Here is a 12,564-nt window from a genome sequence, read left to right as displayed (position 1 = left end):
TGTAATGCTTAGGGAACATGAGAGATATGTAATGCTTAGGGAACATGAGAGATATGTAATGCTTAGGGAACATGAGAGATATGTAATGCTTAGGGAACATGAGAGATATGTAATGCTTAGGGAACATGAGAGATATGTAATGCTTAGGGAACATGAGAGATATGTAATGCTTAGGGAACATGGGAGATATGTAATGCTTAGGGAACATGAGATATTTAATGCTTAGGGAACATGAGATATGTAATGCTTAGGGAACATGAGATATGTAATGCTTAGGGAACATGAGATATGTAATGCTTAGGGAACATGAGATATTTAATGCTTAGGGAACATGAGATATTTAATGCTTAGGGAACATGAGATATTTAATGCTTAGGGAACATGAGATATGTAATGCTTAGGGAACATGAGATATGTAATGCTTAGGGAACATGAGAGATATGTAATGCTTAGGGAACATGAGAGATATGTAATGCTTAGGGAACATGAGAGATATGTAATGCTTAGGGAACATGAGAGATATGTAATGCTTAGGGAACATGAGAGATATGTAATGCTTAGGGAACATGAGAGATATGTAATGCTTAGGGAACATGAGAGATATGTAATGCTTAGGGAACAATAAATGAAAGTCATTGTGAAGAGCCCATCACCATGGAGTTGTGTGTTGCGTCCCACTGTACAGGGTAGTACCTTCAAACTATGTGCCTAAACAGCAGAAACAGCCTCTAGTGTCAATATGTCTCCAAAGTCTCCGGGGTGATGTAGCTTGAAAATGATCAGTTGGCAGCAGAGTCAACATGCCCAAGCAAACCTCCACCGGACATCCACATTCCTCCATAGTTACAGACTGCATGCAGAAGGAATGCACCATCCACTACTTCATGAAAAGTCCGATCATGCCAGAATCCAGCAGGTCTCCTAAAACGACTCAACTCATTTGATGGGCATGTTAATGAGATGCAAGCCCGTATATAAGGAACACACACCCTTAAAACATGAGTTCACTGCATTCACGTTCAGTGATGAACAAATCAAACGTCTTGTTTGAATAGATGGAGATACACACATATCTTTAGCAGTTTTCAAAGGATTGATAGATGTTTGTGACAGTTTATGCAAATCATGAATCCAAAAGATAAATAGAATGAACAACGTAAAAGTCCCTTTTTGTTTCCGGAGAGATCAGTTCATATCTTCTGCTGTGTTTATCATCTTTTATGAAAAAACAAAATATCATAATGAATGCACCCATGAAGAATGCTGAAGACATCAAAGGCAAGAGATGCTCTTCTTTGAAATTCAAGTCCAAATCAGAATTAAATCATAGCAAGATCAACTTTCCTAATATGATGTCTGTTTTGATTCACAAGAGTGATGTAACATTCTCTCTAATTAACACATTCATTTTCTAAACTTTTCACAGCTAAACAGCGATTGGTTTTATTTGGTGAGGCAGTGAGTGAAGTGAAGTTTTCTTACATTGATAATCTCAACTAAGATCCCATTTACACCTGGCATTAAAATGTGTTTTGGGTGATCAGATTGCAATCTCATAGGGCTTGACCACATTAAAGTACAGGTGTGAATGCACCCGAGACAAATTGAGGACTGATTGTCTCAATGTGGACACTGGAGACACATATTAATACCTTGTGTAAATGTGAATGTGGCCAAGCACTATCCGATTGCAACCTGATCACCCAAAACACATTTTAATACCAGGTGTAAATGGGGTCTAATATTGAGGCAAAGCAGGCATGTACTTCATGTTATGATGGATTGTGAATGTTTTAAAAAGCTAATTATAATTTATTTTCACATAATATAGAGTGGGTCACACTAGGGATATTCATCAATTGTCGAAAATCGATAATTGACCGTTAAGGATTGGAATCGATCCTGTGGAATTTGGATCGATTTTGTTATTATTTAAAAAAAAATATATATATATATATTTTTTGGTTTGGGTGGAATTCGTTCCTCCTCGCCCCACTCCATTGCACAGCCGACTAACGTGAGGTGGAGCTTCATATAGTCTCTAGTTTTCTGGCTGGGCGCCGGGCCTTTGTGCCAACAAAACTGTTTTAAACATGGGGAATTCACACCGGCATGCGCCGGGGACAGCAGAGTGTTGGAGAGGAGACACATTGAAATAAAGAGTTCATTGAGGAGAACATGTTGTCTTTCATATTTTCTGCCATAGGCATTCATTTTGTAATATATATATATATATATATATATAAGTATTAATATGAGCGATAATCGATAATTGATCGTTAATTTTCACCGATTATCGATTATGGAAAATTTTCAAAATGAACATCCCTAGGTCAAACTCTTTAAGGGTTTGTCCAATGATATCTGAAATCTATGACCAAATAAAGTCTGGGTTACATCTGGGCAGGGTGGGGATTTTGTCATTTTAGGGGCAAGGCCAGCTAGCAGGGCACTGCCAAGGTGGTGTTAGGGCTCTCAGGGCATCACGGCCAGAGGGAGGGGCAACGGAGGCCATGGCCTCCATGTAATTCCCATCCTGCATTTGGCAAAGAAAAAACAAAAAGGACCAGTGCTTATATGTTGCCCTTTTCCTTGTTGTTAGTATTCAGCTGACTGTTGTGCGACCTGTAGAGGGCGGTAGAGAGTGAGGCTTCTCCTCTCTGTGCTGTGAGCAAAGTGAAGGCTGTCACTCTGTACATCAATGACATGTGCTGGGCTGGCCATGTGACGGGAGAGAGGTTTGATACATGTGCTGGGCTGGCCATGTGACGGGAGAGAGGTTTGATACATGTGCTGGGCTGGCCATGTGACGGGAGAGAGGTTTGATACATGTGCTGGGCTGCCCATGTGACGGGAGAGAGGTTTGATACATGTGCTGGGCTGCCCATGTGACGGGAGAGAGGTTTGATACATGTGCTGGGCTGGCCATGTGACGGGAGAGAGGTTTGAATCAGAAATCTGTTGATTTCTCTGCTCTGCAAACTCTGTTGAGTTGGTGAATTTTCCCCTGATGTTACAGAAGAGTGCTGTTCTTTTAGGTCTTCCATGTGACAATCCAAGGGTAATATATCTTGCTGTTCTGACTGCATCAGTACATTACTTATTTCTCATAAACACGCCTGAAGTAGAATTTTGACACTCTCCATCCTTCCCTCCTCACAGATCTGTCGCAGCAAAGTGAAGGAGACCCAGCAGCAGTTCTTCCACAGCCTGGCTGTGAGGCAGAGCCTGGCCCTGCACTTCAACATCCAGCAGGACTGCGGCCACTTCCTGGCCGACGTCCCCGGCCGCCTGCTGCCCTGGGAGGAGGAGGAGGAGGAGGAGGAGGAAGACGAGGTGGAGGACGAAGAGGAAGAGGGAGCCGGTGATGGAGACAGGCTGAAGGAGAAAGAGAGCAGGACTGAAAACAAGGTCTCTGACTCCGCAACGACTCCGTCCGCTCCAGGCGGCAAATCGGACGAAGGCCCGACGACGGGTCCCATGAGCGGCGCCGGCCGCTTGAGGAGCCGGGTGGTGGTCATCACGCGCGAGGTTCCCTTCCAGACCGTGGCCGACTTTGTGCGGGAGGGCGCGTGCCGACACGCCCGCAGCCCCGAGCTGTACGAGCGGCAGGTGTGCCTCCTGCTGCTGCAGCTGTGCTCCGGCCTGGAGCACATGAAGCCGCACCACGTGACCCACTGCGACCTGCGGCTGGAGAACCTGCTGCTGGTGCACTGCCAGCCGGGCAGCGCCTGGAGCCCGGACGCGCCCGAGCCCAACAACAACGGCGGCAACAGCGCCGGCGGCGGCCCCTCCTCCTCGGGCGCCGCCGGCTCCGCCAACGCCTCCTGCCCCGCCCGCCTCATCATCAGCAACTTCTCCCAGGCCAAGCAGAAGAGTGCCGCCCTGGCGGCGGCCGACCCCGGCGCGCTCCGCGACCAGTCGCGCCTGGCGCCCGAGATCGTCACGGCCACGCAGTACCGCAAGTGCGACGAGTTCCAGACGGGCATCCTCATCTACGAGATGCTGCACCGGCCCAACCCGTTCGAGGAGACGCCGGAGCTGAAGGAGCGCGAGTACACCTGGGCCGACCTGCCGCCGCTGCCCGTCCGCTCGCTCTACTCCCAGGGCCTGCAGCAGCTGGCCAGCCTGCTGCTCACCGTCAACCCCTCGGAGCGGATCCGCATGTCGGAGGCCCGCGCCTGCCTGCAGTGCCTGCTCTGGGGCCCGCGGGAGGACCTGTTCCAGGCGCTGGGCTGCAGCGGCAGCAACGCCGGTGGCCCCGTGTCGGCCGCCGCCACCCCCGGCCAGCGAGAGGCCACCCTGCAGAACTGGCTGGACCTGAAGCGGACGCTGATGATGATCAAGTTCGCCGAGCGCTCCCTGGACACGGGCAGCGGCGTCAGCCTGGAGGACTGGCTGTGCTGCCAGTATCTGGCCTTCGCCTCCACGGACACCCTCGGCCGGGTGGTGCACATCCTGCAGCAGACGCAGCAGGCGCAGCATCAGTCCCAGTCGCTGCATCTGCCACAGAGCCAGAGCCACCTAGTCCACACCTTTCACCTAACTCAGTCACAGCCACTCTGAGCATCCTCTGCCCCGCCTGCCATCGCCATGGCAACAGATCCAACTTCAACCTCCGCGGCCCCTCTGCTGATGCTGATGAAAGCTAATTGCCAGCCTTGTTGTCACACTGTCCACAGGTGCTCAGTAACGCTAAATAACTGCTTTGCTTTGGTTTATTTTCATGGGAAAATATGTCAATTTGTAGAACAGTAAAAAAAAAAAAAAGGGAAAAAAGATGGCTGTGTTGCCATCAAAGACCTAGCCTTCATCATCAGAGATGATCATTGCGTCGGGATTACCGACGGTTTGACTGTTAGCTCGTCTCCGCAGCCAATCAAGACACCAGCTAAAACACAAAAGCAAGATGTTGGAGTCATTTTAGTTCTTTGCAGCAACCTTGACGGACCTTTTCTGACACATCCAGCTCTGTGTTTCTTTAGCTGCACAGATCAATACTCGATCAAAGAGTTCTGCCCCGGAGGGATGAACGTCTTTCTATCCGTTTCTTTTTTCAGCCAGGATCTGCAAGACTGTGGAATTGTGTAACGTGTAAATCCAACGTACTGGAGACGCTGGAAACGTGGCCTATACATTAGATATACTTTGCATGTTAATGGCACAGTCAAATGGATTTTATTTGTGTTTTATTTTGTTAATTTCAGATTTGACAGAGAAGGTTCACTAGCCATTTGAAAATAGACCACAGTCATTTCCTGAAAGGACATGGTTTCTTGTGAAGAGCGTTGAATTGGCGTAGGGCTTTGGAGATTTGGCACACTGACATGCACAGTGACACAGTGACATGCACACTGTTGTATTTCAACACGTGTTCTTCACAAAACACAGATTTTAAATCTGAAAATAAATGAAGGGAGAACTTTAGAAATGAAGGGAATAAAATAACCATAGATGAGATGATGATGATGATGATGATGGATGGATGAAGGTGCCACATCCACATAAGGAAACATATTAGTCGTCCTCTTTTCAAATGAATACTAACCAGAGGGTGATTTTTCCTTCTTTAAGAGTGATATGCAAAAGTGAATTGCCAAAGATCTGTCACACATTCTCTATTTAGACAAGAGTTTTTGAGAAGTCAGACTTATACGTGTTTTTACCAGAGATTTTTTAATTTCGGTTCATCACAAAATACCCAGGTCACTTGTGATTAACTCGCTGACTTAGTCACTAATGAACTCAGACTAAGGAACCACTGCATGCTAAGGCAAACAACAGTTAGTACTTTTGTGTGTTTTGCAAAAGGTCACGATGGACTAGAGTTGATTTTAATGTGAACAAGAATTAGACCTATACAAGCTTTTGTATCATAACATAATACTCTCCACTTCTGTACCCACAATGATTTTAGGATAGGACATCAACACTGAAATCTTTTCTTTTCAGCTTCACTGCCCGCACAGTTGCTGCTCTTTGGCTTTGGAGGATATGACAGTTACTGCTCTTTGGCTTTGGAGGATATGACAGTTACTGCTCTTTGGCTTTGGAGGATATGACGGTGTTTTCAGAGAGTTTCTAGATGTGTCATTAATCTATTTGTTTTGAAGTTAAAAGGGGGACAGAACTGCCCAGGCAGTTAGTTTGGTTACTTGCTGGAAGTATGTGCAATTAATAATTTCTATGTTTTGTTATTTTCCTTTTGGAGGTAACAGTATTTGGACATTTTTCTTTGTACTTTTTATTACCTTGTGCAACTTTACCTATCCTCTCCTCCCTTTCTTTTGTGGCACATAAACTGATGAAAATGTCCGGCAAGACGGAGTCACGTGACAAAAGTGACATTCGATGTAATTCGAACGTTCAATGTGACGTTCAATGTAAAGAAGCACCGCGGAGAAAAGTTTCACCACCGCCGACGGGAGACAGGCATGTTTCAGGGACTGCAAGAAATGCCTGTGTGTTTTTTTCCGATTGTGTCGTTTGTGTCGCGTTGTTTTTGAATGGTTTGTGGCTTCTGGTCGACATTTGCACATTCAGTCTGAAACGTGGGCGCTCCTCGATGGAGATGTGCGACTGAACCACATCAGGAGAGATCGTTTTGAGAAGCGGCTTCGCAGCCAGTGGAATGTACACCTTTTGCCCTGGACTGTTTAAAGGTACATTCAGCGATATTGTTTGTGTTAAAATAAGTGTTAAATGACTGTATATTCTGACAGCAAATCACTGAAATAGAGTGTTTGGTCAGTGACTTGAAACCCCCAACCGCCCGCTGTCCTCTAACTCTCTCTCCTGTAGTCCTGCCTGCATCATCCAGAAAATGTCAACTTTTCTCTGATTGGATCGAAATTGGCGCCGACCTCAAACTATCAAATCGGAGAAACGTTGACATCCTCTGGGAAACGGAAGGTCAGATCGCGATGCCTATAAAGGGGCTACATGTATTTTTTCACCCCGAATCCAACGTCACCATCCCTGAGTCTCTACGAGTTACGGTTGTGGAGATACGTCCGCCCCGCCCAGCCTGCAGGACTACAGGAGAGAGATAGAGGACAGCGGGGGGGGGGGGGTTGGGGATTTCAAGTCATTTCCAAACACTCTTATTTCAGTGATTGCTGTCAGAATATCGAGCCATTTAACACTTATTTTAACACAAGAACATCGCTGAATGCACCTTTAAAGAGAGAGATACTGAAATGGATCCGGTTGGACCTGTTCTTCTCACCCCCCCCCCCCCCCCCCCCCAGCCTCCGGACCCCGGACTCATTTCCCAGTAGAGCGAGCAGCCTTTGCGGAGGAGGCTGTTTACCAATTCAACCACTTTGCTTTGCTCATACACAACAGGCACAGCCTTAAGAAGACCCCTCCCACCCCCAGAGAACCTATCACACCACTGAGACTCCATGGTTTCCACTCCACCCGCCTCCTCGTTTCCTGTCCTCTTACCTAGCCAATGGGATGCCAGATCCTGCATCTGACCTAGCCAATGGCGATGCCGGGTCCTGCATCTGACCTAGCCAATGGGGATGCCAGATCCTGCATCGACGCTCACTGCTATTCGCGTTTAATTAATTGGCCCTGTGTTATCGACCGCTCCCTACCAGCCTGGGATGAATGGATCTGACTAACACATGCACACGCAAGCTCCAGCTTCAGCAGCGTAAAGACAATGAAACGATCAACATGATGACTTTTATTCAGCCTGTATTTATGGGTGGTTGTGACAAACGAGCAAAATGTTCCACACTTACAAAGGCATCCTCCACTCTGAAGTATGCTGGGTGTGTCGTTGTTTGTGAGAAGCTTCCAGGCGGACGATGTTCTCAAACTGCAAAACAAGAGTACTTCATAACACTGCAAAGAGGCTTGGCATTCACAACTGGGTCGAATTTGCTCTGGTTAAATTGGTTTGCGCTGTTGTAGGTCACTTTTTTGGGGGAAACCGATCTTACAGGTCAATAATACCATGGGTTTTCTGCAGCAGCAGTTGAGCTGGTCACTGGGGTACTTCTGGGAGCAGGATCCTGTGTAAATGAATTTGACTGCAGATATGCAAGACTTTCTGGTCCACGGAGCGAATCGAGACGAAGCCAGATGCGAGTCGTGTTGCGTTTAAGGGTTTATGTACTGAGGAATGTGTGTGGACAGCACTGGTGGCTGTCCTTGTATCTAGAGATTCAAGCCTTTATATATAAATATATATAATCTTTATCTATTTTAATCCACACACTATTTTGTCAAAGTACAGAGCACCTCTATATCGGTCTTTAGAGAGACTAAATTATCATTTTGTCCATTTTCAAAGCTTTACTTGACTTTCTTCAGTCCTCGTTGTTTTAGGAGAAGAACAAGGTGAGTAGTTATCACTGTCCTAAACAAAGGATAATAAAAAAATATCTTATTCCTCTGGCCATGGGGGAAGGAGCGTTAATATTAATATAGATAGCAATGTACAGTATTTTTACCCCTCTTGTAAATTGAATGCCAAGGAGTTGAACCACTTTGAAAAGAACCAGGCCGAAGGATGGCTTTTAAAGGCACCATTGAGACGCGTCGTGCTTTGACAGCAGCTGTGTTGCCTACGGCGAATACGTTTTCTTTCTTTTTGCTGTGGTTTTCTCATTGCATTGTTAATTGTTAATTGCCACTGAACAGAAAAAGAGAAGCTCTCCAGCCTTTCTATATGTGTATATCTCCTAATGCCATTTATTGTTGTGTCAAGTTAACCCAACAGTAACGGAACAATAAATATATGTTTTTATATATGTGTATATGCTTTGTACCATTTTGTTGTTGACGTTGGCGGTGTTTTGTCATTTGACTCTGGGGGTGAGTAACTTGAATTAAAACGGGACCGCAATCAATTGAACAGTTATAGTTACTGTATATTTATATCCGTTTTGCTTTGCTTGAGTAAGTTTAATTTTTAGGCATAGGTGAGTGGAGTGAGACCCTGCATTAACAGTCACTTTAGATCTGAACTTGACACTACAGCTTTACCGATTTCAGCTCAATACCAATCATCTAAATACCAAGCCTTGGGCTGAGAAATAGCCTTTAAATCATTTACACTGACGACCGTGCTAAAATGATAAAGAGCGTTTAAATTATTTACACTGAACATGCTAAAATGATAAAGAGCGTTTAAATTATTTACACTGAACATGCTAAAATGGGAAAGATGTTAATCTTTCTGATGATTTCCCCCCCCCCCATTAACCTTAAATAAACTTGCCATTGTGTGTGTGTGTGTGTGTGTGTGTGTGTGTGTGTGTGTGTGTGTGTGTGTGTGTGTGTATATACATATATGCGAGTATGTCTATGTATATATATGTGAGTGTGTATATATGTATATATATGTTTATATGTGTGTATATATATATATATATATATATATACATAAGATCGGGAAGTCCATTCGGTAGAAATCAGAAGTTGGTAATTGCAGCTTCAGCGGTGTGGCAGCTACAAGCTGAATATGAATTATTTGTTACACTTGACTTATTACTTTTCATTTATTAGGCAGTAAGTCGTACAATACTGTATTAGCAATTTGATCTACAACAGGCTGGACATCTTATCTAGATAGGTGTAGGCCATAATGACATAATAACCACATGCAAACATTGAATATACCCTTAAAATATTGCATACAGTCGTGTTAAAAGATTTGTATAAATGCAAGCATGAGGAAATTCTGGTAAATGCTGACTAAACATTCCTGCTGAGTTCAGCTCAATCACCAGGGATTTTGTTTTGTGTCAGCACGCAGTGCACTGCTGTCCAGTGTGAACATAAGCTCTACCACTAGATGGAGACATTCATAAGGTTTTGATAAAATAAAACAACCAGGATGGAGCATTCTCCTGTAGTTAAGCTTCAACATAACTGAAGTGAAGTTTCCTTTAATTGACTTTTATCTACATAACATCCTTATGTTTTTAATTAAAAAAAAACTTTAGGTTTCTTAAGGATCTTTTGCCATTTCATGAAAAGACAGTCATCCTTGACAAAAATGTATTCTTCTGTCTAGGCTGAGATTATACTCGTATTATGTCTCACTCAGATGGGCACCATGTTAAATTGAAAATGAAATAATGAATACTGGAAGAAGAAGAATTATTGGAAACCCAAAAGGGTCCCAATTTCCCCACTATAAAGTAGTCTGGGTAGGAATCACCGGATGCCCCACGTATGATATTATCACAATACTTAAGTCACGATACGATAGTATTGCAATATATTGAGCGTTGCGATATTGCGATTTATTACCTTTTCTCAATTGCAAATGATGTCCCCAAAGGAAAAAACATCTGTTTGATCTACTGAGATAAAGTTTCCAGTCTGTTCATCTCACTTTTATTGCAGCAAAATGGGATTGTCAAGCAGACAGACTGACCAACACTGTCATAAACACCTGTCCTAAATGATGCATGTGATTGACTATTCATAAAATATCGCGATACTTGGCATTTGTGCTATACAATATATTGCCACACAAAAGATCACGATACTATGCTGTATCGATTCCCACCCCACCACCCCTATAAAGTATAGTGACAACTGCACTTACAGCAGTTGCTGTGGAAAGTTTCAGCATGACAGCACCAAGGTACAGTACAGTACAGTACACTGGACAGTACTGTACATTGTACTGTACAGTACTGTCTGCTGTAACTATCTCTGTGCTATTTATGGGGTGAGCTTTTAGAAAGCAGGCTTGGGTGTTAGATGAAGGGCTGGGCAGGAGAGAGCAGGTGTGTCAACACTAATCAGAGGTGAAATCATCTATCGCACCCAGAATCTACACAGGTAGAAAAATCAAGACTTGCATATTAAAGTATTTGCCCAGGTACAATGTAGACATAGCCTACTGTATGCTGATGAACTGTCTCAAGTCAACTTTGCTCCCATGTCAGTCTCAAGTCTTGAGAGACACGAGTCTCAAGTCAAGTCCCGGCTCTAAAAGATTACCAAGTCAAGTCCATGTCATTAAAGTCAAGTCTACATATATATAGAGCATATAAATAGAACACCACGTCAAGTCAGAACAAATCAAGAGTCCAGTATCAATTCAATATCTTAAAGAAAACAATATCTTGGACTTTTCAATGAAGAATAGAATAAAACGTTGGTAAGATTGTTCTGTGATGTTCTGTTGCTTGCTTCATGACAGTATTTTATGCTCCTCATGCTATTGCCTGGCTGCTTCAATGTTGTCATGTCATTTGTTCTGTTGCTTGCCTCTTGTGCACGTGTTGCTTCTCTTAGTGCCTGCTGCTACAATGTTGTCATGTCATTTTTAGCTATATTATTATCATTATATTGATATATTATTATCATCATTAACATCTAAATTGTTCTATAACATGTCAATTTTAACAATGTTTTATCATCTTCACCTCTTTTCTTTTTCTTTTAAGGAGTCTATTGTAACACCTGGCCAGAGACTACAGATGTAAACTAGCCTTTTGGCTAGAAGTTGTTCAAGTATGTCCACTTATAGTTCCAGAGGTTCTCAAAGTGGGAGGCGGGCCTCCCCAGCGGGGTGGTCCAAGCAGTTTCAGGGGAGGCTCCGTGAATGGAAGTGAAAAAATATCCCATTACTTATCAAAAGGAGATCTCATAGAATAGCCTATGTGTGATTTGGTTAAAGAGATACTTCAGAGATACAGTATTTTTCCCACTTTCAGAGTCGGAAACAAATAAATGCCTCCAGACAGACCTTTTTCATGATGTCTGAAATATGTCAACCAGGAATATCAGGCTATCATGACTCAATTGTTGAGTGGGATCAAATAACATCATGATCCAATAGGCATCCAGGAATTGAGGGGGGGGCTCCTTTTTCCAAGCTTTGTCTGGGGGAAGGCCCACAACCTCCGACTTTGAAAACCCCTGGACGTCGGCTATACTAAAATAACAGCATTCAGTTATCTGCTTAATCAGTATCTGCTCCACTGTCTTTGCTTTTTTCCACATCCTTTTTTCTCTTTCGTTTTGACTTCGAGATACAGTAACTTCTTCATTTCCTTCACCCAGAAGAATAAGTGAATAAGTGGAGCTACCCTATCCCATAGCGAGACGCAGAGTGAATATTATGAAATAGAACTTAAGGTCATGAACATAACCCCGGTTTGATGAGTAATATGAGCGATGCGTCTCACCAGACAACCCTTCTTGCTGGAAGAGATGGCTTATCATAATGCTGTTTCACTCTTATCGTGGGGATTATGTAGTGGGGGCCACTCCCCCCGGTACGTGGAGGGACATGTTTTACTGGCCAATCAGGATTGGCGTAGTGAGATGGGGGCTTCTGAGGGATGTCATGAGATGTCACCATCTCTTCATTATCTTCATAACCTTAAAGGAACACTCCGCCCATTTACAACCAGCTTTGTATCATTAGAACATCAGTAGTATATCAGAAAACTGTAAACGGTTTTGAAGTCTGTCATTTAATTAGACAGTTATTGAGTGTTAAAGTGTGGACCAGTGACATCACTGGTCCACACTTAACTAACTCAAATTAATAACTCATTAACTCAAATCAACTCTCAA

General features: G+C 43.8%; 1 protein-coding gene across 1 annotated transcript in view; it reads left to right on the top strand.

The window, feature by feature from the left end:
* The window catches only part of peak1 (pseudopodium-enriched atypical kinase 1), a 93,093-nt gene extending 88,034 nt beyond the window's left edge, over window positions 1-5,059 (top strand). The window contains exon 5 of the mRNA XM_083663062.1: window positions 3,163-5,059. Within this exon, the coding sequence (XP_083519188.1) occupies window positions 3,163-4,566 (1,404 nt within the window). The 3' untranslated portion in view covers window positions 4,567-5,059. The remainder of the gene's footprint in view (window positions 1-3,162) is intronic.
* Window positions 5,060-12,564: the final 7,505 nt, after the last annotated feature.

The sequence above is a fragment of the Poromitra crassiceps genome (genome assembly GCF_964638095.1).
Source record: "Poromitra crassiceps genome assembly, chromosome: 30".
In the NCBI taxonomy this organism is placed as follows: domain Eukaryota; kingdom Metazoa; phylum Chordata; class Actinopteri; order Beryciformes; family Melamphaidae; genus Poromitra; species Poromitra crassiceps.
The sequence above is the reverse complement of the archived record's forward strand: the minus strand, read 5'-3'. Positions and strand labels throughout refer to the sequence as shown.